This window comes from Mustela nivalis, assembly GCF_964662115.1.
Source record: "Mustela nivalis genome assembly, chromosome: 18".
Taxonomy (NCBI): domain Eukaryota; kingdom Metazoa; phylum Chordata; class Mammalia; order Carnivora; family Mustelidae; genus Mustela; species Mustela nivalis.
The window spans coordinates 7,189,111-7,216,750 of record NC_139037.1 but is presented as its reverse complement, the minus strand read 5'-3'; the positions used below and the strand labels follow the sequence as shown (position 1 = coordinate 7,216,750).

The 27,640-nt window shown below is 49.5% G+C and overlaps 1 protein-coding gene across 1 annotated transcript in view; it reads right to left on the bottom strand.

Moving 5' to 3' along the window:
- Positions 1-924: 924 nt before the first annotated feature.
- The window catches only part of CDYL2 (chromodomain Y like 2), a 165,889-nt gene continuing 139,173 nt past the window's right edge, over positions 925-27,640 (bottom strand). The window contains exons 4-7 of the mRNA XM_082711063.1: positions 21,250-21,422; positions 14,507-14,717; positions 9,683-9,826; positions 925-7,060 (exon numbers count right to left, since the gene is read on the bottom strand). Of these exons, the coding sequence (XP_082567189.1) occupies positions 6,902-7,060; positions 9,683-9,826; positions 14,507-14,717; positions 21,250-21,422 (687 nt within the window). The 3' untranslated portion in view covers positions 925-6,901. The remainder of the gene's footprint in view (positions 7,061-9,682; positions 9,827-14,506; positions 14,718-21,249; positions 21,423-27,640) is intronic.

Genomic DNA, 27,640 nt, shown 5'->3' with positions numbered 1-27,640 from the left:
TGCACAAAGCAACGATGGGGACGATGATGACACCAGAAACGGAAACAGAAAGGGCAGGAAGGCCAGCAGAGGGAAGATCCTGGTCTCCAGCCGAGTCTGGCTGGCCCACAGGGACCGAAAGGTGACCCAAGGGAAAATGAGCAATTCCTAGTGCACCCCCTTCTCCACTCTGAGGCGTTCACAATCGGGCAGGAAGGTGTTCCCTCTGGTTCTGCACCGGGGACGATCTGAGAATCCCGGCAGGATTACCCGCCTTTCCCACATTCCTAGACCCAGAGCCCCTTTGAGAGAGGGACTATCTGAGTAACCTCTGCCTGTTAGCACCTGAGCAGGCTCTGAGACAGAACAGGAGGCTCAATACTGCTGCTGGATAGACAGACAGATGTTGACCTTGTGCAAACCCCTTTCCCAGAATCCTGTTGCCATGAACTCACAAAAACTTCTTCCTTCCAATGTCGCTGGAGCCAGGCCTTGGAAGCCAGAGGCCCCCCCTCCGTGTGTCTCTCCTAAGAGCTGTGTTGTGAAGATCGAAGCAACAAGATCCTGTGTGTGAAAGGCTTTTACACAACTCCACAGTGACAAATATTGTGGTTAGCCAAGTATGGCAGCCAGGGTCGTGCCAGGTCAAGCTCTACGGGGGTTTATCTTTGGTGAGGAGGCAGCCCTGTGCAAGTAACCTTCCACCTACCAGGGAAGGGATGAATGCTTATACCAACCCCCCTGAAAAACAGTTCCCTGGGTGCCCCCATTCTACAGTCCTCTGGGGTCATGCTCTTGTCGCACAGTGACGACCAGCCCAAACCCCTGAAGCCTCAAGTCACGAACGCAGACACCACCTAGACGCATCAACCCCCTGGGGGCCCAGAAGCTTCTCTGTTCAGAAACCACAGGTTTGTGACTTTTATGGACACAAGCAAATGCAGATGAAGTTTCAACCTTTTTATTCAAAGCAGCTTCTCACAATGTATAAATACTGCATATTAGCACACATGAAAAATACAACTTCTAAGGCACCCAGAAATGTGTTCATACACGTTACAGGACCATTCACAAAGAGAGTGTACGATTTGCTCTAGACAGTCAGCATTTGATAAGTCAGAAGATTATTATCCCTCAGCACTGCACCCAGTCTCGGGAAATATTTACAACGTGGTGAGAAAGGGTCAGCTGTACCTGCTTTTATGATTCTATGAAGTACTCATACTTACAAATATTCAGAACTAGTTAAAGACTCTCCCATGATAACCTGGCAAAAGAAAAAGAGTAGCCTAATTTGCAAAGGTCTCCTTGGATTTTGGTGTGTGTGCAACACCCACGATCAAATCCACACACTCCCAGGGTGGGCTGGGTAAGTTTTTGGTAGCCTGCTTCATTATCAGAAGTTTGGTAATAAGCCTTACCACTAGAACACCACTGCTTCAGCATCAATCATTTCTCAACCAGTTAACAGATGGGTGGTTTCATCATGAATGAAAAATAGAGCATCCCTTGGTGTGAGAATTGAGGGAAATTCTTCTCATGCCAAACAGGAATTGGAATGGGTCCATGAAGAACAAAAGGAGGTGGGAATTTAGCAACTGGGGGGTACTGCTCCGTGTAGACACGTTTAAAACTCACACAGGTCCTACTCAGATGGAACAGTCTACACGGGTCAGGTCATCTGGAAGGTGGCCAGACCTCCACCTTTTCTGATATGGTTAAAGGCTGGGAGTGCACAGCAGAAACCCCCACCTGACAGAGCAACTTTCAGTGGGAGAAACTCATCTTTCAGAGCCTTCTCAAGGTGGTAACAAATCTGTCTGCATGGCCAGCCAGGCTGGTGGAAGTGAGCAGCTTCTGTGGGCCTTAAAGCAATGCACACCTCGGGCTGGATGAGCCCACCGTCTATGAAACACGCACTTTGTTGGATTAATGGAATTCTTTGGTCCTTGGTTTTATGAAAGGCAATATTTTCACAATCCTGTCAACGTGGACATCAGCGAATGACTTCCAGCTGGGACTAATGGCACAGGGACAAACTTAATACCAGATGGAACACTCTATACCCTCCCAACTTCCCGGGGTCCCCTGAAAGAGTGAGCGCCAGCTTCAGCTCAGGTGCTGGACCAGTGAGGCATGGTCAGCCCGGACAGACACTAGCTGAGGCTTCAGACCAGACCTCAGTTCTTTGGGCTGCGCACACACTGTAGACCTGGGAAGCCAATCTCCACCCTGGCAGTAGACTTTACTTACTAGAGATGCACTCAGATAACCTGACATTAGCCACACGACAGCCCTGGTCTCCAGTCATCCTGAAAGCAATAGGAAGGAGAATCAGCTGGTAGCTAGGGAAGTGTGGCCAACTAAAAGGAATCATCATTTTTTTTTTAAATCTAAGTCCAAACCCTAGCTGGTTTTATTAGATCCCAGACACAGTGGGTGCACCACCGACAAGGCCCGTGACTTAGACTCACTACAACAGCCCCGGGTGAACAGCCTCAGCTGACGTGATGTTCTTCATCTAGTCTGCCTTTGCCCTGCTAAACTCAGGTTTAAGTATGGCTTCACACACATAGTTCATTGATAAGACACTCAGGACACATGGGAATGCTGATTACGTAACTGAAATTGACTTCAGATTGTCTACACAGCAAGACTCACACGTAAACTTTGTTAACACCTCTCAAGGAGTGCTGACCTCAGCCAGGCTGGCCGGTACCAGGTCATCCACGAGGGACCTGGGGTCAACCGCCAAGGTCAGGAGCAGGAAATGCCATTTGTTCAGAACAAATGGTGGACCAGCAGCCCTCCCTGTGACCATGTCTAAACCATGCAAATAGTACAAAGAGGGCTCCAGAAAACCTGCCCTTGGTCCATTCATATGGCCAAAGACAATCACCAAGCTGCCTACCTGGCTCCTGCTGCCGTCAGCTCAACCAAACTCTTCCCATCAGCCATGACTCACAGACTGCATTGAGTCCGTCAACATGGCTTATGTTGCTTGGAAGAAACAACAACCCGTATTACCCTTTTATTTTTCTTTTTTTTTCTTTTTCTTTTTCTTTTTTTTCTTTTTTTTTTTTTTTTTGCAACAAGCTTAAGGCTCTGTTCACAGACTCTATCAACTGCCACACAGTGAGACTTCATGGGGAGGTCCTCAACTACATACTGTAGTTGCAAAGGTTGGAAATTTTACTGATCCTAATGGTAAGGCTTATCCACAAATTCAATACATTTTCAAATTATACTTCAAACTCAATTACTCTGACAAAAAGAAAATTAACCTGTTCTCCAACCACGTAAGATCAGTAGATTCTAATGAAAAAATAAAATAAATCCCATTGGCACCAAACCAGTATGCTATTTTTTAAAAGAACAAGTGATGTTAATGGAAAAGATTGCCCAAAACGCATATCCTAACTTACCACAGAAATATAAAAGTTTATATTCTGAAAATATATACTGTATTAAAGTCTGTAAGCATTTCAACCAAAATTTGCAGAAATAACTGAGCAACACTTGTCTACAACAAAAATATACATGCACGACAACCCCCAAATGGTTTCCCTTAAATATCTACAAAGGCAAAGTGTAGATTTTTAAAGATTATACAAAACCATTTACAGAGAATAAAATAAAATACTTAAGAAATCTCATTTAGAGTCTTAAATACTGTGTGTATTAGTAGGAGCGTCTAAACTAATATGTACAACAGATCTAAGTGTCTGAATACAGAAACACAGAAAAGAAGCAATTCTGCATTTTAAATATTCACTTAGGAAGATTTGAAGATGTTTCTATTTGTTTCTCTTAAAAAAATTTCCACAGAAACTAGATTGGAAAATTGCATGAAAGGGACTCAATTTCAAATTAAAAAAAGTTTACAAAATCTTTTGAACCAACAATTAATGGGAAATGCAATTCAGCATTCAGTCAAGGCTTTTTTCAATGTGGGTATTCAGAGCTGCAGTTGCATTGATCAGAGTCCATTTTGATCATTACTTTTCCATCCTGATACTAAACTTCATATGGAAGAAACATCATCATGCTTCAGAGAGAACATCTCCCAGATTAATCTATAATAAACAAGTAGAACGTTTTAAATCAGTTCTCTACCACCTTCTCGGAGCTGTCCGATTTCATTCTCAGAGAGTAATTCTTGATGGTCTTTGCCCACAGACATTATTTAAAAGCAGGAAGGAACATGTGGGTACATCACCGTTTGTGTGTGTGGTTTCCGAATGGGGGGCAGCTCTGACCACCTTGGCAAAGTTTGCAGGGTCCTCTTGGAACGGGGCTGCTAACTCCACTGGCCCCATTACAGGACGCTGGGTGCTAATCACCCAGGGCTAGAGCGGGGTGGTGGTGGGGAGTCTAATGCGGGGTATGCAGGACAGCAAAGAGTGGGTTACCTACAAGGTTCCTCCACTGAGGAAGTACCCTCACTTCCCACCCACAGAAGTTCTTCCAACCCCAAGGTGAATTCTGGGCTTGGGCTGCCAAGACCAGGCAGTTCCTCAAAGCCCTGCCTAGGCTCTGGGAAGGGACAGACATAGGGTGGGCTGGAGACAAGGCAGAGTGAAGAGAAGGGAGAAGGGATTCTATGGGTGGAGAGAAGGTGCTGTGACCAAAGACAAAAAGTGAAAGCCTGAGCCCCCTGTTTTGAGAAAGCTCTTAGGGTAAACCCAGACACATCCACAGGTCTGGCATTTTCCATCCCAGGTTGGTTTGCTAAAAGTTACCTGGATTTCATCACCAAATTATCAAGCAACTATCCAGAAAGTAGAGAATTCAGTGATGCAATCTACCCGGCAGCAAGCAGATTTAACCTACTTTTGTCTAATTTGTGGAACATCTTCCTTGAACTGACTGTGTAGAAACAACCAAAACATAGACCGTCTTTCAAAACACCTCCTGTTATAACCAGAACCTACAAATTAACAGCAGGAATTCTATCCTAGTAACGGTTTCACATTCTTACCCTATCGTTGGAGATCCTTCCAATGGGGAAGGATCATAAGGAGAGGGGCTTTCTAGAGAGAGAGCCAAGGCCGTCTTAGGGATCGCACCCAGATGAATGTCACATTTCACTGTCTACAGGACCACGTGTCCATCCTTACTGTAGACACTCAACCTGCTCTTCTAACACAGGGCAGATGGAAAACTGTGGCAACAGCCTCCCCCCAACCATGTCCAGCATTCCCTGCTCCACTCACTGTCTCCAACAAGGGCCAAGACAGGCTGGCGACCACACAGGGAAGGAGAAGAGGGAGGCAAAGAAGCCTCTGAGAATACAAAGAAGCAGGGGCTGCGACGGACACAGAACCATCCCACCACTCTTAGGATCTGCTGACCCCCAGGAGGGTTGAGCCTCATGCAGAACACGCTCCTGTCATTCCTCTGCTCCAAACCTGAGGTCTACCTTTTTCTTCCTCAACTCAAACCATCAAACCAACCCCCACCCCTTCTCTGCAGCTGATTCATGGACTTTGGGATGATGGTCTAAATTCAGATGCTGGGGTCCCCCATGCAGCCCAGGGGCCCTGGGACAGGAGACCTCATCCCTGGTTATTTCTCCCTGATGTAAGTAAATGACTAGAATAAAGATCGTCTTTGCCTCTAGACACATAATGATTGAGACGTACTGACAGCTCAGCAGAGTGGGAGCTCTTCCCTGACCTCATATGGAAGGCCAAAACCAGACAAAGCGGTCCACATGGAAGAAATGGATTCTGAAATCCAAGTTCAGACATTTGCCCCAAAGACAAAAGGCTCACTCTAGACAATATGCAATCCCTAGGCAGGACCCGTTAGCTCTTCCTGACGTCATGAATTTGGGACTGGGTATATCTCAGGACCATTCAGGTTGGAGGCCCCTTTATTTCCTTCAAGGAGGCAGAGGTGAAGGGAAAACTCTCCCATAATTTCTCCTAAGAATGGGTGTTCAATTATTATGGAATAATAAGATGCCTGAGAACCATTTTACGTGAGGAGGATCTGGTGCAGAGCTATTCCTTTTATCCACAGGGTTCCTTCTATTTACATCTCTCCGGATTTTATTTCTGCGTGGTTCATTGCTAGAACGCACCAAACAGCATGAACCTTGTATGGGATTTGGTCCAGGGCAGTATGAAAATAATATCTGTGCCAACGACAGATATCATAATATATAAACAAAAATAAATAAATTAAATAAGTTTGATTAAAGAAAAAAATTTCCTAGTATTTCATGTTTTTGTAAAACTAGCTTTACATATAATACACATAAATTATCAGAATTTCCACTTACATTGTTTTAAAAATATATATTTAACAAAAACATTCCTAAACGTACAATATCTGGGTTTGCAAATCACTCAATTGGGTTTTAAGACCAAGCCCTAAAAGTCACACAGATTTGCATCAGAGAGAAGACTGAGGCTCGCTCTATACAACCGTTTTGCTCAGCGGTCTGGAAATTCCCTAAGTTGATCGTCCCCTGTCACCGGACCTGCACTTAACCAGAGAGAGCCTTATAGCCAAGTCTCCAAAGCAGAGGCACTGTGTAGACACAGCCTGAGTCAGAAGGAAGGGGAAAACTGACCTTCCCCTTCCTGGACCGGGATGGTGCATTTCAGCGAGTGGGGTGAGGACAACAGCGTCTGGCAGAGGCCTGGGAAGATATAGCCCTCGATAGCTCTCTGGCCAGTGCAGGGACGGGGGTGGGGCGGGGGGCCACGGGGGAGGCCGAGTATGCTGCGTTTCCCATCTGTTATACGAAATCAAACCAATGCGGAGCAACCAAAGAACAGGAGGAAATGGACACAAGAGAGCCACCTTGACGAGCTCCCGAGCCGGCGCACACCGCGCTCGGCTTTCGGAAGCGCAGGGCCAGGCTGGAAGTCCGGTGCCCTCGAGCGCTGGGGTGGGTGGGCAGGGCTCTTCAGACTTCGTAAATCTTGTCCTGCAGGTAGCTGAACAGGGAGTCCAGGCCCTTGGAGGAGCTCCACAGCTGCTTGAGCATGAGGCATTCTTTCTCGTTCACACCTTCCAGCACAGACTTCAGGAAGCTCCGAACGAGGCATTTCGACTCTTCCAACACCTGAAGGGAAACGCATAAGCCTCGTTAGCCGGCCCCAGGGGCTCTGCTCCAGGAGAACGAACTTGGCCTAGGAGGCACCAGCTCACCTTCCGAAGTCCAAAGCCACAGGAGACTGCCTGCTGTCTTCTAGAACTTGCCAGGCCCGTGTCCCCAGCAATGCCAGTAATGGGCTCCAGGCATGCCAAGGGGTTGAGGCCTCGGTCCCCGGCATGGCGGAGTGGGGCCCGTGTTACCCCCGACCACAAGAGTTTTGCCCTGGACCGAAGGGTGACATAAACTCAGAATCATTTTCTATGGGCGTCATGCAAAAGTTTGGGAAGCAACGCTTTCACCTCCCATGCTTCACTCTGATGACCTGCGCCACGGTGACAATGAGGCCTAACTTAGGATGGGTGTCATCACAGAGTAAGAGAATGGAGTGATGGCCGTCAGAGTAGCCAGAGGACTTACCCCACCAAGAGTGCCTCTTGCTTGGGCTTTAGCAGTAAGAGCAGCAGCAAGAACGCTGGCCATCACTGCAGTCGGGAAGATGAAAAATTGCAGTAATTGCGGTGGCGACAGCAGTAATAATGCTGCGGTATCACAGCAGCAGTAACGCTGGGAACGTCAGTAACGTGGTGGGGATGATACTAGAGTATTACGGCAGCAACACAGCAACAAGAGCAGTGATATTAGGGGCATGGCAGTAATAATGTAGCCACAGTAAAAATCATCCCACGCACGAGGAACAGCAAGGGACTGATCGCAGTGACGGCAGCGCTGCTGCAGAAGGAGAAGCACTTTCCCTGCCCTCTTTCCTTCCGTCCTCACGGGAGTCCCACACGGAGGCGGTGTTTTTATCTGCATGCTACGGCCAAGGGCGTGAGCTCCGAGGAGAAAGGCGCCCGTGCTGCTCGGCATGTGTGGCTGACCTGGCTGGGGAGAGGGGCGCTGCCCTGCTCTGCCGCAGACGCGGGTGGGGGACACTGAGGCACCCGAGCATCCTCCATCCTCCCACTGGCCTCCAGCCCCTCTGCCGACGTCAAGGCTTCGCTTCACGCTCTCCCAAGGTGTTCTCAAGCGGAAAACGCCAGACAAGGGCTCCCTGGCTCCTGCACGCCAGAACGGAGCTGGGCTCTTCCTCCTCGGCCTGGGCTGGCAGCCAAGGGGAGTGAGAATGGGCCGGCAGACCAAGGCCACGTCCCGCCTCACAAGAGGTGCCCCGACGAACACCAGCTCCCAGGTCGCAGAGTCCTTTCTCGAGCGACTCACCCCAAAGCTCCTGAAGTCACCACTGTGGACAGCAGAGACCGCCTTGCAGTGTTTCTTCTACAGCTGGCTCACCTGAGCAGCCGCACTGCCCAAACACCAGACTCCTCGATGGAGCTTCGAGGCCTTTCTCCTGCCTTCCTTTTCAATGTGAATGTCCCTCCCACCACCACGGGCCGTGGCCGGAACTCCCCAGAGTTTTCGCGCTCACGTGCCCTCAGCTTAGAACGTCTGCGGGCTTCTCTGTGCAGCTGATCCTAGGCTCACCAACCGTCCCTGTTTGCCCAGGGCCAGGGGGAGTCCCAGACGTGGGATTCCCAGTGCTAAAAGCAGGAGAGTCCCAAGCAGAGTGGGACGAGTGGGTCACAGCAGTTAGCAGGAAGATGAAAAGACAGTCCTCGTACAGAGATCGGCAGAGCTCGTGGCTCATAATACGTGATCACCGACGACAGGCCCGTCACCTCTCCATCACCATCACCATCCCCGGCACGGTCAGGTTTCCTGGGGGTGGAGCTTACACACAGTAGGTGCCCAGTCCAGGCTGATGAGGCAAACTGGGAGAGGCATTGGCAGGTGGAGGTGGCGGGGAGGGGCAGAGACATGGCAGCTGGGACATTGCGGGTAGGGGTTTAGCGCAGACAGAGAGAAGGGACACTCACGGGTCTGACCCCATAAATCCAGCCCAGCACGTCCCTGACTTCAAAGCACAGACAGAGATACCCCCCAACACCCCAACACTATTCTCCCAAGTCACCTTTCTCGTTTCCTAGACCAGCCCTGCGGCTCCAGGAGCGGCCTTTGCTCCCCCTTCCGACAGGATTTCCCACACTGCGCCCAGAGTGACTTTCGCAGATAAAATCGACACTTAATTAAAATCTGGCGCCTCCGCAGCGGCGTTTGTATTTATCCATGTTCCGATGTGTCTTCGGAGTCAAACGGCGATGCTCACATGTGCTGCACACTCGGTGGGTGGAAATGAAATGTGAGGTCGGCGTGCCCTGGTTTCTCTCATCTCCAGGATGGTTTAACACCCTTTGTCCTCATGTGCCTTTGTTTCTCAAATTCTTTGAAAACTACAGATGTTTTGTGCTTCTGTGTGTGTCTGTCTGGGACTTTCTTTTAAGGCAACGCGCTCTACCCCAGGGTGTAAATCTCTTCTGTGAGGTTTTCAGGCTGGCCATGTCGGGGGAATCTCTATGAATGCCGACTGTTCATCCCCGGATGTAAGCTCTCGACCCCGAGAGGAGGCATTTATGGTCTTACACACACCCTGCATGACCTTTGGCAAGTCAGTTGGTCCCTCTCAGCCTCATTACCCTCATCTGTAAAATGGGTCTGTTGCAAGGACAAGCACACAAAGACACAGGAACTCACCACTGCGCTGCAGGAGGCCATCTCCTTGACCCGCAGCATGACCTCCTGGCTGAACGTGGTTGGCCAGAAGACCTGGGACACAAGTCCCCGGCTGCACGCCTCCTGGGCGGTGAGCTTCCGCCCACAGAACAGCATCTCGTTGGCCTGAAAAAAGCAAAGGCAGGGGAAGGCTGAGAGCTTGCACGTCTATTAGCAAGGCCTGGGCTTGCCGTGTGTCACTGTCCTGCTTCCCTAATTTCAGCTCTCAACTGGGGGGTCAGGTAAGCTTTGGGAACTACCTACAAACATCTGTGTCCAGGTGCATCTTCCTGAGCAGAGGGCCCACAGCTTTCCTCAAATTCCCAAAGGGAGCCGCATATTGACTGGGTTCGTCTGCCCAACAACCCTCCCCACATCCGGCAGCAGACCCACAAGACGTATACTTCTGTGCTGACACCCCAGCCATGACAACGGGTCCACAGAGGAACAGATATGTGCCCTGGGTGATAAAGCTCTCCGTGAGGCTTCCCAGCTAGAGGCGATGGCCAAGACGCACTCTCTGGCTGGCTGCATGCGGAAGTCAGGGAGTCCGTGGTCCCCCACGGCTGTGTTTCCACTCTTTGGAGAGGTGGGTCCGTAAAGAGAGGAGGGATGGAGAACAGGTTTCCTGACTGAGCTGGGATGTGGGACCCCAGCATCCCCAAAGAAGGTTCCACTTCTGCAAGGGCAAGTTATGGCAACCACTGAATTCCTTTCTTCCCGCGTGAAGCCCGTTAAAAGTGTCTCCATCCCTGGAAGCCAGAAAGGTCCTCACGACTACCACACACCAATGCAGAGAGCCGCATCTCTGCTGGTGGCCCAGGGCTGTGCACATCTCTGCCCAGGTGTGAAGGGTGAAAACAGCCCCCGACCCGACCACCTCCCGCCCCGACTTCTGCGGTTTCCTCCACACCCCACTCCCCAGAGAATTTCCGTTTGCTTTGTACTTCACAGCTGTCATGCGTGCCCTGGGATGAGCCTGACGGATAAGACAGACCAGTGCAGTCACCACTAAAACTTGCCAAGCGACTTTCCTGCTGGTAATTAGGGTATAATGGTCACCACCGTGGGATGGAGTCCCTATGTCCTTCAGGATAAATCCCCACCTTACGGCGGCAGCCACTCCCTTCCCCGACCTGCAATCCATCTGCTGCCCCTCTGTGCCGGGCCGCTCCTGATCCATGTGGACACGCCAGGCTCTCTCGGCTGCTGGATCTCTGTGTCTGTTTTCCCCTTTGTTCTCGCTGTCACTGATGGGTCATGATGACCCAAAGGACAATCCTTCATGCCAGAGCAGAGAACTCTGTCAGGCTGGTAATGAGCCTACAGCATGCATTTGGTTGGAGGTTTGAAGACAAATCTCTGTCATTATACTTATTTAGAAACACCTCTGTCTCGGGAAGGAGAAGCGAAAGGAAGGAGCAGAACACAAGGAGCCGAACAGGACACACTTGGCAAGAACACGTCTCCGTCAGCAACATTCTTGGAGTTTCAGAAATGATTGAAATAATAGAGAGACAGAAAAAGATAAGACTGGACACTAGACACATTTTTGCCACCACAAAGGACAGGGAGGAACAGGAGTGGCACTGACTCTGGGCAGAGCGCGGTGGCCGAGATCAAAAGGGAAAGTGTTTACTTCCCGGGCTCCCTGCCTGCCTCATTTTTCCACCATTGGTGAGACTGTGAGCAGCCTCGAGCAGCCCCAACCCCAAGTCCTGGAATCCGAATGCCCCCCTCCCCCAATCCCAGCTGCGGGCCCTGCTGCAGAGACAAGGTGGTGCTGGTGGGTGTGAGGCTGCCGGTGGTCTCCACAGATCACATGGTTTCTCTTCCTGTTTCATGCTACCCTCAGAGTGACAAAGCCCACACGGAAGGGGTGGAATGGGGATTCTCATTCCTCCAGACTCACTCAGGAGGCACCCCTGCTGGGAGCGTTCTCTAACCACCCCTGAATCTTATCCCAGTCCAGCGGTAGGGCTGCTGGCATAGGAACCCCCCTCCCCCGGTGGGAAGGCCAAGGTTTACAGGATGAGGGTAGAGAAAAGCACAGATCAGACACCCTTGCTCTGCCTTCTGCTTTGGCCTGAGACCCTATGCAAATCTCTTGCCTCTCTCAGTCTGTTTATTCATCTCTAAAGTGGGTACGAGTTACCACCTGGGAGGATCCAGTGAGATAACAAAAGAGCAGGGAAACACCACACCAGCCATGCATCAGTGCCCACGGGCGGGACTGTGAAGGATGGCTTCCCTGCTACTCATCTTTCTACTTCCAAGCAGGTAAGGTAATGTCTGTTGCCTACTGGGATCTCACTTAGGTTTGTGGGCTCAAAGAAGGAGCGACATCTTCCAGAATTTCCTCTCAATTCTCCATGCCTCAGTTTATCTGTAAAATGGAGAGCAAGAGGACCTATCCTTGCAGATGCTCAGAAGAGTGATGAGACCATCCTGTGGAAAGTGCCCAGTGAAATGGCCAGGAGGTAGGAGGTGACCAGTACAAGCTTAGAGAAGCTTGCTGGGATAACCCGCTCAATCCTTGGTCATCAGAGTGCCCATGCAGTTTTAGTGTGTAATGCAACACAGGGGACACATTTTTCAGAACGGGTATCTCAAAGAGACATCAGGGAGCGTCAAAATGATTGCGCATCCCTGTGCAGAATCTCAGAACCAGCCACACTTTAGTGAGGACTCCCTAAGTCCCGGTGCACCTGGCACCTGAGGGTTTCACTCACTGACCTCAGCCTGGGGTGTGGAGAGGGAGAATCTTGGGAATCTTTTTTTTTTTTTTTTAAAGATTTTATTTATTTATTTGTAAGAGAGAGAGAGAGCGAGCAAGCACAGGCAGACAGAGTGGAAGGCAGAGTCAGAGGGAGAAGCAGGCTCCCTGTGGAGCAAGGAGCCCGATGTGGGACTCGATCCCAGGACGCTGGGATCATGACCTGAGCCGAAGGCAGCTGCTTAACCAACTGAGCCACCCAGGCGTCCCGAATCTTGGGAATCTTAAGGGCAGAAGGAGGCACTGAACTCAGTCGGCTGTGTCAGGAGAGCAGGCGGCGACTGTGCTGACCCCACGGGCCTTCAGGATCACCTGGGAGTTACCTTTTGGAGTTGGGGGGGTGTGAATGTCAAGGCCAGAGACCACATAGGAAACGGAACAAGAAGGGCGGGGTCATTAAAACACACTTGAGTTGTTTCAAAGAGCCCAAATTCAAACCACAAGACCCATCTAAGGCTTTGCCAGAAACAAACATAAATTACTGGAGGGCCAAGGAGAAGTAAGGAGTGGTGAGGATGGAGGAAAGAGTTCCCAGGAGCATCTGTCACAGCAGAGCAAGCAAACGGGTTAGAGCTAACAGGAGGTTCAGCAAACAGGAGGTCACAGCTGTCCCTCGCAATGGAAGGTGACAGGTTTCTTCTTCAATGCTATAGCAGCGACACCTACACGTGGGTGCTGGAACTCTCTAGAACTGGTCTGCAGGAGGCACCCTTAGAGGGACAGGCTGTTACAATAAGATGCAAATTGATTTCAGACAATACTGTCTTTCAGAGACCCCCAATTTCAGACTCTCTCCTCGGATGTAGGTCCTACTTTATAACCTACTGGTAAAGAGCACAGACTCCAAAACTAGATAATTGGTGTTCTGATCCCATGACTGCCATTCCCACTGTGTGACCCTGGACAACTCACCCTCTCTGAGCCTCAGTCTCCAATCTGTCAAGTGGGCTAACAACTATCCTACCTTCCTGGGCTGTAGGAGGACGCCCTGAGTTAACGGCTCTCAGGCACTGGCCATGGTGTGTGCTTTACAAGTGGCCCCTGACCACTCACCCCTGGCTGCTGGTCCAGAATCTACAGTGGACTCCACCATTTGCTCAAATACCACTCTGACGGCTCACTGACACATGACACAGCAAGTTCCTTAACTTCTCCAGTTTAGCTTGCCATCTGTGTCATGGAGACCATAACACAGGTTCTGTAGGTGGGACTGCCTGTGATTACCAAAGCCCTTCCTGCTTCTGGGACACTCAGCAAGACTACACTTCCCAGCCTCCCTTGCAGGTGGGTGTGGCCACACCCCTGAATCTTGGCCGATGAAATGGGAGTGGGGGTGAAGATGCCCCTTGCAGGCCTGGCCCAGGAAAACCTCCAGCCTCTCTCTTCGTGTCCACTCACTGGAAGCAAAGGCAGGTCTACCAGATGGAAGATGCCTGGGCTGCCCGCCCCTGACCCCAGGCAGTGTGGACAGCTACTACATCTACACTGGACTGCGGCAGAATGAGAAAGAAATTTTTGCTGTTTGGACCCTAGGATTGCGGGATTGTTTGCTATAGCAGACGGTTCCTCTTAGTATCAGGTGGTTGTGAAGAATATATGAGATAACGAAGGCAAAGTTTGCTTAAGTAAACGAACCGAACTTAGTCTAGTTGGCTTAAACTATTATGTGCTTTAACTAGTTCAGTGCTTAATTAAGTAAACTAACTGAATTATGTTAACTTAGGGGAACAAAGTACACGTTTGATAGTGAACAGCCCATCATGCTCTCGACCCTTGGCCACACCTGCCACTGGCATCTGGTACCCGTGGTTGAAGGCTCTAAGATTAGCCTGACCTCATCCCAGGTCCCTTGGAAAGGGCAGAGGAAGTAGAGACACTCAGCAGCTTCCTTCCACAGGGCGGGTGCACCCCAAGGCTCCCTATTCATATGAAGGGCCATATCCCAAATCCAGGAAAGAGAAGGGGTCATGTTGGGACCCAAAGCCACTTCTCCCAGAGAGGGATCTTGCCTGAGGAACGAAGGGGCTTACCAGTGCGACGCCCAGGATCTGGGGGAAGGTGTATGAGGAGCAGCCAGCAGGCGTGAGGCGGATGGTGGCATAGGGGGTCTGAAACCAGGCCTTCTCACTGGCCCACACGATGTCGCAGAGGGGCAAGATGGAGGCACCCAGGCCCAGCGCAGGCCCATTGATCGCAACAACGATAGGCTTCTTAAACTGGATAAAGGCCTTCACAAAGTCCCTGGGAGAAAAGAGAAGACCTCTTTAACAGGTGGGCAGGCCTGCTGAGACCTATTTGACACCCTTTAATCTGCGGGGGCTGACATAAGTTTCCCTGGGCTGTGGAGCACCCTCACGTCATTGACGGTAAGTGGGTACCAGGCAAGTGCCTCCTTCTCCTGAACACCGAGCCAACGAGCTGCAGCCACAGGCATGGCACACCCGGTGGTCAGCGGCACGTTTTCTGAAAGAGATCTGTGGGGTGACCACATCATGTCCCACTTTGTTCAGATGGGCCCAGGTCATGCCCATTTCCCACTACTGCACCCAGTTCCCACTCTCTGGATACCAACAAATTGTAAATATCCTAAGGAAGGCAACCTGAACATCAAGGTTCAGAGCCAAAAGGAGAACCAAAAAGGAAGGTGTTACAAGGAGGCATATTTGGACACAAGGAGAGAAAGAATGTTCTAACAGCACTGGCTGAAGGTGGAATGGCTGTTGGGAAGTGTGAACACCTCACTGTGGGAGGTATTCTAATTTCGGCTGGATGACCACTTTGGGTGATGTTGTAGAGGGAATTCAAGCTTCAGGTGATGGGCACAGGTGATATTTAACCTTTCTTTTAATCCTAGGATTCTTTGATGCTGAATCTCCCAAAGGGTCGCCAGACTTATCAAAGGTGGTTCTAGAACACTGACAGGGATCCATTGGTTGTGGTGGCTTCAACCAAAACTGGGGAAGGACACAGACCTCCCTTGGAGGCGTGAGGCATCTGGGACCATGGCTCTGGGATTAGGAGACATTTTATCCCCCTTCCCTTCACACAAAATCCCAGTGTGCATCTGTACCCATTAACCAGAGCCAACTCTACTTTCTTTGCCCTGGAATGCTTTTCACTTCTCCCATAGCTGCTATCTAAGATCCATAAAATGTTAATACTCATCTGGACATGGAGGAAAGATCCAAGATGTCTAGTAAAGCCTACATTCCTCATTATTCTCGGGTGGAAGACTGGGAACTACCAAGAACTCACAAGAATAAAATCCATACTCCCAGCTGTGACCTTGGTCTGCTGCTTCTTACATCCCCAGGCTCATCTCTTGACTCCCTTAAGTCTGCTCAAAATGCATGAGCTGCACAGGTCTTCTGAGAGTTCTTAGAAAACACCACTATTACAATTAGCAATTATCTTAATTATTTCCTTGCTTACTTTTTTTTTTGATTTTCCTCCCTCTTCAGCTCCTTGCAGAAACACTCAGGTCTGCCTTGTGTGTGGCTTGGTGTCCATGCCTACTGGAGCTCACCCTCAGTAAGTAAGTGCTGGTTAAAGGAGTCTTCCAGAATGAGAGTGAAGACTGCAGATGTGTAACACGGATTCACTTGCCACTTGCCACTTTCCCTTCCCTCCTCTTCCTGAGTCTACTGCTGGAGCACAGTTTCCCGCCTCCCTCACAGTTGGCTGTTGGCCAAGGAACTGAGCACTGACCAATGGAATGTGAGAAACCTATGCTCACTTCTACGCCTGAGCAGGAAACCTCCCACTGTGCAACCTGCAAACCCTTTCACCTTGATGGGCCTGGCCCATCTCGGAGGGCCTGTGCTGAGCCACAAGACGGAGGGAGTCTGGGTTCTTGAGTCACCCTTGGAGGACAGCCATGGGCTAATCGGTAGTATCCATTTTAGGTTTCCAAATGTAAGAAATAAATTTCTATCACAACTGAGCCACTATAGGTACTCAGGGGTCATTCGTTACAGCAGCTGGTACTTCACTCATACAAATGTCCCACTGATTTATCCCTTCTCAGCTGTTGCCATTCCCTCGCAAGCCTTACGCAAACATGTGGGCATCACGGTGATACACTGGGGCAGATTCCCCTGGGAGAAGCCTGGGGTGGGGGGTGTCTCACGACCTGCTCGTTGTCATGCAAGTATGCACCCTTCCCCAGGTGTGAGGCAGCCTGTCTCCTGACTCCTATGGGGCGGTTTGTGAGCAAAAGGCAGAGCTCTCTCAGCACTGCCGGCCCCATCACAGCTGACCCCCAAAAGGACACTGCTGGACTCTGGCACCATGACCCCTTGATTCCCAGTTTTCCAGGGGCCCATTTCCTGGCCTGACTTTCTAACTTCATGGCCTCAGTCACGGGCCTTAACATGTACTTTTTACCACCAAATGCAATTTGGAGCCTGTACCGCACATCGTGCTTCTTGGCAGGGTCCTTGGAACCACATGGTCTGAGTGACTTGGGGCCAACATTCCACCTCTAAACCCCTTCATACAGTTCCGGGATGTTGCATCTCTGAGCTGGAAAGGACTTCAGGGGTGGTCAAGCCAAATCTTCCACTCAGTGCAGGACTCCCAGCATTTGAGGCCACGCCATCCTCCAGCCATTGAGGAATACTTCCAGTAAAGACAGTCCTTCCTGTCAGGACGCCTCCCTGCTGTGGACCGCATGAGGACCTCTCTGACACTCCCACTCTGTGCCAATCTCCACAGAGCAGGCCTCCAGGAATTCACCTCTGCCCATACAATGTTATGGGAGCAGACAGTTCCAGAGCCCAGAACCTTCCCTCTGTGGTCTCCAACCTGAGCGCTGTGCAGAGCAATCTCACATCCCGAGGAGGGATAAGGAGACCAAGTGTGCCCAGGTCCACCCCTGCACCCCAACACCATCGTGTTTTGGTCCAAGCTGCCTTGTGGGCTCATGTCCCGGATATGAAAATGCAATGCACAGACCACTCTCCCATCCTCTTCCTCTCACTCAAGCAGAAGGTCTCTATCACAAGAGCCCAGTGGACACAGAAGCAAACAGGATATTGCATTACAGACACTGCCACTCAGATATCTGATCCTGACTGGGGTGGTGGGACAGTGAGGGGCGGGGGGCAGAGGGCCTGTCATCTTCTTTAGCATCAAAGTCCATCATGCTGACTCTGGTCCCTGCAGCTTCCTCTACATAGCCCGAGCCCTGTGCTCTCTGCCTGCCTGAGTGTTGGGCAGCTCCGATGTGGCAGAAGGAGCAAGAACTCTGGAGTCACGGCTCCACTCTGTCCCTAACTAGTAGTGAGATCTTGGACAAGTTACTCACTCTCTGGAATCCCATTTTCCTCCCTGTCAAATGGGAAAGTCAATGATTTGTCTTCATGGGGCCATATGGGAATTCAGGGAGACAGCGCTTGGCACACAGGAGCCCTCAGTCATGACTGCTTGTAATATTATAGTCAGTACACCTGCTGGGGAGGGCAAACGCTGCTCTCAGTCCATTCTCAGTGGTTGGCGATCCACCCTCCAGGCCCAGAGGGGCATTATGAAGCAATAATCTGCATACGGGGATGTCTGGATTCCACCTGGAGCCACAGGCTACCTATTTCCTCTACCTAGAGCACCGGGGTACAGCTCTCCCACCGCCGAAGTCCACAGCCGAGTCAGCCAGTATGAGACCTCTGAGCTCCAGATACACATGCTGGTGGTCATCCTGGGGCCGTCAGAGGGGTGCTCCTGAAGCCCACTCCGCAGTCAGAGCAGGCTTAGCTAGAACCTGTGGCTGGACGTAAGAGAACTGGCAATGAAAATAATTCCTTACACCGGTCCCAAGTCCTGACTGTGTGCTGGGTATGACCAAGTTTTTCACACGGGTTAGCTGATTAATCTTCCTCACCAGACCACCCCATCACCTGTGAGTTCAGGGGAGGGCAGCCTCTCTTGCAGGATGGGGCTGACAGCTTTGTTTGGGTCCTGGACAGAAGCCTGTGCTGAATGAATCATCTGAGCTCTTCTCACATCTGCTAGTTCATTCAACAAACATCTGCAGAGCGAACACGGTGTACTGGGTCACGTGTGTGCATGTTTTCTCGAGGAAACGAGGCAGATGGGGAGGGAGCGGTGCTGGGGGTGCTGCAGCAGGCCCTACAGTGTGCCCCGAGCCTGGAGGTCAGCCCAGACGAGAGCACGCATGTCCCCAGGGAACCGCAAGGGCTGTCTGTGGGTTATAAGGTTCTGTGGCCAAAGTATGTTCCAGCCACGCTAGACTTTGAACAAAGTTCTTTCATAAGACACTTCTCAGGCTGCAAATATGTTCCTATGCCTGGAAAATCTGCAGCAGCAGGGACGGAACTTGCAGCGTGGCCCAGAGTAATTTAGGGGCAGCGCCCTTCACTCAGGATACTTCCCTGGAAATCTGCAGAACACTCTCTGGAAAATGCTTCTCTGCCACCTTGTGTCCCAAACTCTGGAGTGTGGCCGCTGGGGAAAGCACTCCGAATCTGGTGAAGTTGGAGCCTCCCCCAGGACTTGGCGATGATGGGCACGGTACATTTTCTGACCCCGTGGGCACTCTTCGCTAGAGGGGCGTGCTGTATGCGCCCCCATCTGGCCCGTGAAGCTGCTCATCCATCTTTGTTCCTTCTAGCATGGGAGAACTACTGAGGGAACTTCAAGAGCAAAGACAAGCTGGCAGCACCCCCACACTTCCTGATTCGGAGATTTCTGGGGCTGTCAAGCAGCTGGGTTTTAGAAAAGTGGCCTGTGGATTCTCTGTGCTGTTGGGGCTGTGAACCGCTGGTCTAGGGGGCACCCCCCGACCCTCCCCCGATGTTGTTGCAGGCTCATGAATTAGAAACTTCCACTCCCTTTGAACACTGGAAAGAACTCCCTCTGCTGCCACCCCCTCTATTCTGCCTAAGAGAAACTCGCCTTCCTATGAGATAGCAAATGTCTCAAATCCCACTGGCTGTGTTCTCAAGACGTTAGCTAATGCATTCAGCATCTCCTCAAATCTGGGGCTTCTAGAAATCCAGCTAATGCTTCCGCTGAAATCCGTTAACCACATGACGGCTACAGCCAAGGCTTTTCTTAGGCCACAAAGATGGGCGCCCCATCCCTGATGGTCCTCCAAATGAAGGAAGCTTACTGGGGACCCTGGGGACCCTGTTGCTCCACCCCCCCCCAACCCTGTGATGAGGCAGCTGTTAAAAAGCACAGCTGAGTCCAAACAGAGGATAAACCGCTGTGGACATGGCCAGGGCTGTCTGTGGCCAGGAAGCTTGGGAGCAGCACACAGCCACGATGCCTTTTCTAGTAACAGTGCTCAGCCTTTTTGTGTCTCTGTGGGGCAAGAATTCTGCACTGGGAAGCACACCCGTGTTTTGGAGCCTACTTCCCTGGATGCTTCACCCTGAAGAGGGGACTTGGAACTCCACCTGTTAGAGCAACCTCACGTCATCTCTTGGAGACTGCATCCCGTGGGAGGCTCCCACGGCCACATGACAATCAGCACCCACGTGACACTGGCAGGCACAGTGAGACGGGACTCCCAGAGAAGCCCTCACATGAGGCGTGAGGCTCCATGACACCACATGGAGAAGTGTTCCTTTCCGAGAAACCAGATGGCGTTACCACACTGGGACTCTTGTTGGAGCTTGGAGCAAGGTGCAGCAGCAAGCCTGAGCCCTTCCCAGGGTGGAGGCTGAGCGACAGCCCTTGCTGGAAATAACACGCACTTGCTTTTCATAAATATATACAATGGAAGAATATTACTCAGCCCTCAGAAAGGATGAATACCCACCATTTGCATCGACATGGACGGGGCTGGAGATTATGCTGAGTGAAGTAAATCAAGCAGAGAAAGACAATTATCATATGGTTTCACTTATTTGCAGAACATAAGGAATAGCATGGAGGCCATTAGGAGAAAGAAGGGAAAACTGAAGGGGGAAATCACAGGGGAGATGAACCATGAGAGACTATGGACTCTGAGAGACAAACTGAGGGTTTTAGAGGAGACGGGATGGGGAGGAGGAATGGGTGAGCCCAGGAACGGGTATTACGGAGGGCACGGAGGGATGGCACGGAGCACTGGGTGTCATTTACAAGCGATGAGTCATGGAACGCTACACCAAAGACTAATGAGGGACCGTATGGTGACTAACATAACATAATAAAAAATAAAAAACTAATTAACAAATTGATCAAAATAAATTTAAAATGATAAAATAAATCTGTAAATACTGGGGAAATAACTACCCTTCAGGGTCCCAAAAGAGATACCAATTGTTGGGTCAGATATCAGCCCCAGGATCCCAACTTTTGTCCCAAAGGCAGCAAGAGAGGAGGAAGCACTCCCTACCCTGCTGGGTCTGCAAATGCACAGATGCCCAGGGTAACCCTCCATCCTCTTCCCAGTGTGGAGCACGTCAGCCTCAAGACACAGGAACACCCTAACCCTAACCTGGGTATTACAAGATGCTGGGCTTAATATAAAGAAATAAAATCTCTTTTTGATCAAGAGAATAAAGTGGGATCTAACCTAGAGGACAAAGGCACCCTAGTTTTGGCAGAAAAATACAGGATGCCCAATTAAAATCCCAATTCCAGATGAAAAACAAATAAATTTTTAGTATAAGTATATCCCAAATGTTGCATGGGATAGACTTATGATAACAAAATTTCTTTGTTGTTTGAAATTCAAATTTAACTGAGCAACCTGTATTTTTATGTGCTACATTTCACAAGAAGGAAGCAGGTCCCAAAGTGTCCAAACATGAGCAGAGCTTACCTGATGGCTTCTGAAATCCGGGTACTCTCCTTTCTCCGGTCACTGGACAACCGGCCAATTAGGTAGGAGTAATCTAGGCCACTGCAGAATACGCTGCCCACTGCACTGAGAAGCAGAAGTTTGCTGTCATCCGTGGCTGCATTGCACAGTGCTCGCCGGACCTCCTTCATGATCTGTGGGCAGAGATGGATTGGCAGGGATGTTAACTATCTACCTATAGGCCAGGGGCCTTCAGACCTCAAGCCTGCATCTTCTCTTCCTCTGCAGGAAGATCCTCCTGGATTCAAGCCACATCCAGCCTAAGCAAAGAAACACCAAAACCAGAGCTCCCCTGCAGCATCCCCAAAGCAGGCAGAGTGCTAAGAAGGTGGCAGTGAGGTCACTGGCCTCGGACTTGGGAAGCGTGGCCTGGAGCCATGTAATCCTGGGTAAATCTCTGCAAATCTTCTTCCAGCATTTGCATGTTTAGCCCTTTTCAAGATGTGGGGAAAAAATTTCTGCGCACAGCCCAGGTGAGGTATGTTAGCCTTCTCTAGAAGGCCAGGTTCAATTATACTCTTGCTCATCCTAATTCAACTAAGACTTTTGCATGGTTTGTGGGTAGTATGTGGGAAGGGGGCTTTGGCATCAGAACTCCTAAAATTTTCCAGGTGCCAAGGAAGACAACCATCAAACACGGATTTTGTACCCAGCTCAACTATCATCCAAAAGCAAGGGTAAAATGTAGAGGTTTTCAGCAAAAGAATCTTCACCACTCTTAGACCCTTGCTGAGAGAATTTAAAAAGGATACACTTCAGAAAGAAGAAAACTATATTCAGAAAGAAAAAGGGGACATGCATGGAGTAACAGCCAACAAAGAAACATGGCGAATGTGCTGACAAATCAATATAAGAATGACTATAAAATCTTCAGACTGATAATGACCGACCAAGGCTGAAGGTCTGCACAAGTGTAGAACTGCGGTCCAGGTGGTAATAGCGCGTCAGATGAGAGAAGGAATGATGACCACATGCCGAGGTTCTAGGTCTGAGCGTGGTGGAGAGGTGACAAGATGACGTTTAGGCTTCACTCTGTGTCCAGAACTTAAGGATAGCTTCTTAAATGTACATGGATTACAATGACCAGGAGGGAATTAAAACAAAGAAAGCTCAATCACTCAGTCTAACAGAAGTAAGGGGAGGAGGGAAAAATAAGTGAATAAGAGCAGAAATGGCATGGTAAGAGAAAATAAGGCATGCACTTGCCTGTGTGGAGCTGAGAGTCCAACTGGGGAGACAATAAGTGAACAGGCTTTTAAGGGATCGTTATTAATTTTTCAATCGACATTATCATAGGGTACAATGGGAAACTATTATGGGAACTGTGTTTTTAAAATTATACTTTTTAAAGAACCCGTTTATTAAGCACTTGGAGGTGCCAAGGATTGCAGCAGGAAACTTCCACATATTTTACTCCAAACAAAAATCCCATATAAGAGGGAATGTAGTATCCCAATCTCGCAGGTAATGTAAGGAAGACTCAGGGAAGTGGCATGGAGCTGCCTGAGGTCAGCAGCAAGAGACAGAGCCATGATATGCATCTCACCCCCAAATCCCTTCTCTTTCTGCCACTCTGTATTGTAGGATGACTTAAATAAATGGGTGAATTTTAGTGGGGGGAAAAAACAGGGCTGGATGTCACTTTGAATGGAGAATCTCCAAGCCTGTGCTCTGTGAGCATGGCAGAGGCACCTTCCATTCTACCAGGGCATAAGCCACAGATTCATTTTGAACAACAAAAGAGCCAAGAGGCCACTATCGTGTGGGTCCTTTAATCCATCTGCATCCAGAAATAGACACACTCTGAACAATCCACGACTCTATTTCTCTGAGAGGCAAATAAAAGAAAAGCACGCTGTTAAGACATGAGCTGCCATTCCACACGCGACGCAGAGTGGCCTCTCTCTCTCTGAGGTCACACTGACTTGTCAATTAGTAAAGACAAAATCAAACAAAACAGCCACCTCCTTTATGAATTAAATGGAAAGTAAATCTGTTTCATTCATGCGAGCAAAGTATAAACTATATATTTATTTTTTTTTTAATGTAAAGAAAGTCGTGTCTAGTTAGTATAGCTTTCCTTTGCTTTTCTCGAGTCGATGATCCAATTGGGACTCCTGGCTGAGGTTCTGCCTCCTTAAAGGACTCCAAATTGCATTACGTACTTGGTTTGTTTAAAGCAAAACGTTCTAAAATGATTACTCTCTTGCTTCCTTAAACTCCTCAGCTGCACCCACGGAACCACCTCTCCATGGTCACGTGCTGGGCTGTAACAGACCGGTGCCCTCAGAGGCTCCTGGGGAATGCCTCTGTAACACATGGTCCAAGACTGCTACGCATTCTGAAGCCCTAAATATGTTCTTGAGATTTACTGCCCTTGTCAGACACGTGCTAGCTGCCACTTGCTCCAGATGTCAGCATCTGCTAGAGAAAGCATGCTCTTCCCGGCCCCTACCCAGCCCCACGACTTCTATCTTCTGATCTGCCATGGGTTGGAAACAGCGAGACCAAATTCATTAGAAGTGGGCTGAAAGGGGCAGTAGACCAGAGTCCCTCTCTCTATTGCATCTTTACTTGCTGAAATCAGCAACCCAGGGCCTATCTCACCTGTGACTACCTTCCCGAATGTTCTCCCAAATATCTCTGACTAAATGCCAACTCCTGCCTCTCCCAACACCCCACGTGTCCCTGCTATGACACTTGTGACAACCCCCCTTGTAGAATGTGAGCGTTCTTGCCTCGCCCTACCTCCTGCTTGACAATGATCCCTCCCTGGGAGTCATACCCCTGTGGCATCGCCTGCCGGTGAGTGTAGAACAGACGTCATGACTCATGCCTAACCACAAGGTAAGGCAAGACGGACAGGATGTCCCGTTCAAGAGGAGACTGGGATACAAAAAGACACGGCTTGTCTTGGATGTCCGCTTTTGTTCTCTCTCCTCCTTGGAGCTCTCAGTCTGGGGAAGCAGACCATGTTGTGAGGAGCCCATACAGAGAAGACAGAAGGCAGGGCACTGATGTGTCTGGCCAGTGAGGACAACCAGCAGCCACTTGGGTGAGCCTGGAAGTTCATCCTCTCCCACTGAGCCTTCAGCTGACACTGCGGCCCAGGCAACATGCCTTGACTGTGAGAGACCCCGAGCCAGACGCATCCAACTAAGTCGTGCCCAGATTCCTGACCCACTGAAACTGTGAGATAACATTCATTGTTTAAGATGCTAAGTTTAGGAAAATTTATTATGCAGGAATAGAAAACAAATACAATTCTTTAAAGACTAAAACAGATGAGTCTTCTACTTATCTGTATAACCCTTCTAATACCTAGTCCAGAACCTCACACATAAAAAAATTTAATAAATGTTTGTTGATTAGAATGACTGGCACAGTGTTTACCTCCTCAACAAGTTTACAGTGTAGTGGGAGGAATCAGATGGATTATCACACAAATACATGTACATTAACAACTGAAGCAAGTTCCAGAATGGAGGGGTGTATAGTGCTAGGAAAGCTCCTCTGAGGCGGATGTAACCTGGGCAGGGAGCTGAGGGGTGGTGAGGGATCTCGTGGAAGTGGTGGTTGAGCTGAGACCTGAATGAAGTGCAAAGCCACTAGGCAAGGATGTTTCAGTCAGAAGTACAGGTATATGGTGTATGCAAAGAACTGGGGCAGGTGTGAGCATGAAAGAAAGTCAGGCTGACAGAGGACAGGAGAAGAGAAGGTGGACATGTGATACAAGGCAAGGAGGCTTGCAGAGGTGGGCAGGTCAGAATATACCAGTGTCGCCAGCCACACAAACAGTTTTGATTCTTAATCAGAGCAACTAAGACTCACCAACATATGTGAAGTGTGTGCAAACGTGTGTGTGTGTGCGCACGCATGTGTAGAAGGGGTGGCTTGATCAGATTTGTATTCCTGGCAGGTCACTCTGCCCCCCCTGAAGACAACGGATTACAGGTAGAAAAGCTAAAAGAGCAGGCTTGTTAGCAAGTTGTTACACCAATACAATCCAGACAGAATATAATGGTCCTGATGGAAACAGAGAGAAGAAAACCTATGAGTGGGCTCTTCAAGAATGAAAGTTAATATGCCTTGGGGGTGGTGTGCGTACAGTGGGTATGATCAAGAGGGTATGAGGTGTGACTCCCACATGTCTGGCGTGCTCCCTCAGATAGTGGTGGGACAGTGGGGGTACAGTTCACAGAGGCTGGGAGCACTGCACAAAACTGGGAGTTGAGAGAGGCCTTGGGGTCTGCTCCTAATGAGGAAGTGGATGGGCTTTTCATCACCAACATTTTGAGCAATCTATTTTGCTGCTTCTTTCCTAAAGGGGCATTTTCATTATTTTCCTGGTTCTTTGCTATACTCCAGACAGAAGCAAGATTACAACACACCCGCTAGCCTCAGAATCTAGTTAACACACCCAGTAATGTATGAATTTCTGCCCATGAGGCCAATCCAACCAATGTCCCAGATACAACTAGAAAAATAAAGTCAATTATGACATGCAGGGTGGCCTTGTCCCAGTTGCTCCTTGAGTAAGGAAGGCTGAGTCTGCTGGACGCTATGACACCACCTCTGCTTCATCTTCACAATGATGGGAACACTTCCTGAACACGTCCCACGTGCCAGGCATTCTGCAAGCCTCCGGGCAGACATTATCTCTCATCCCCCAAGCAAGATCTACTATAACTTGTAGGGATGAGGGTGCTCAGAGAGGCCAGGTCACCTCCCAAGGCGAGCTGGTGGAGGCAGAATTTGAACCTAGTCCACTAGACTCCAAAATCTATACTCCTCTGCTAACACCACCTCTTCTTTTCTTTGGGATCTTTCTTTCAGGGCTGCTCTGCCCAGCTGGCCATCTTTTCTATAGAGTCAGTCCATTCCCGTCATCCAAACAGCCAAGAACACCAAACCAGTATTTTTTTTTTCCATTCCTCCCATTCTGTTTCTGACAGACACCAATTAGGAATGGAACCCCTAATTCACCAAGCCCTCCTCTCTGGAGTTGAGAACCTGTGCACCTGATATCAGCTGGAGATCCCGCCTCTTCCGTGCTGAATAGGCAACAGTTAACACATAAAGCTACTCCAAAGAGACAGGATGAACTGGGAGACTCCACGTTTATTCGATTTATTGAAGGAAAATGCTGTGCCTTTTAAAAGCATGCTTTCAGAAAGCAGTGAAGTAGGAAAAAAAATCTAAGAGGAGTCGGTCTCGTGCAGATGTTTCACGATGAGCTTAAAATAACAAGGCTTTCAGGTGTACAGACATGCGAAGGGCAGCCTCTGGGGTAAACCACCGAGGTCTGCACAGCAGAGAGCTCTAAAGTGGTTTCTGACTGTGCAAGAGAGAGACCTCAAAACACCATGCTTGGAGGAGGGGCAGCAGGTGACCAGCAGCCACACAAACTGCAAAGGATTTAGCTACATCTCTTGCCCTATGGCCGTCATTCCGGGCCAGGCACTAGGCTGAGTGTGAGAAACAATACGGTGGGCACAAGTGGCAAAATTCCTGCCCCCTGAAGCTGACGGGACCCTAGGCCTAGTTCTCTAAACCTGCATGGTCTCATCTATAAGAAGATCATAAGGACCCTCCATTGGGAGGGCCCTGGGGGAAGGAAATGGGTAAATGGCAAACACAAAACACAAAGGGCTGCTGGTAGCCAGCACAGTCACGGTGGCCATCAGTTACTATTCCACCACCTGGTGGCAGGTCGGTCTAGTTGGAGAAGTCTTCTTGGATGAGTCTTTTCCCACATTAGCACCATCAAGAATCTCTTTAATATATTCATCATTTCTTCACTACTCCCCCTCAGCACCCCAGATCTTAAATGGTGCTGTCTATGCAATGGCATTAAGTATTCACTGTCTCCCCGTTGTGTTCACTTAAAATATAAGCATGATTAGTGCTAAAAAGGTAAAGTGGAAAAAACAGGTAAAATGGACTTCACCAAAATTTTAAGCACTGTACATCCAAGGATGCCATCAAGAAAGTGACAAAGTCAAGATCAAAAGCTTCTGCACAGCAAAGGAAACAGTCAACAAAACAAAGAGGAAACCCACGGAATGGGAGAAGATATTTGCAAATGACACTACAGACGAAGGGCTGATATCCAGGCTCTAAAAGAATTCCTCAAACTCAACACACACAAAACAGAAATCACGTCAAAAAATGGGCAGAAGATATGAACAGACACTTCTCCAATGAAGACATACAAACGTCCAACAGACACATGAAAAAGTATTCATTATTACTAGCCATCAGGGAGATTCAAATCAAAACCACATCGAGATACCACCTTACACCAGTCAGAATAGCCCAAATTAACAAGATAATAAACAACATGTGTTGG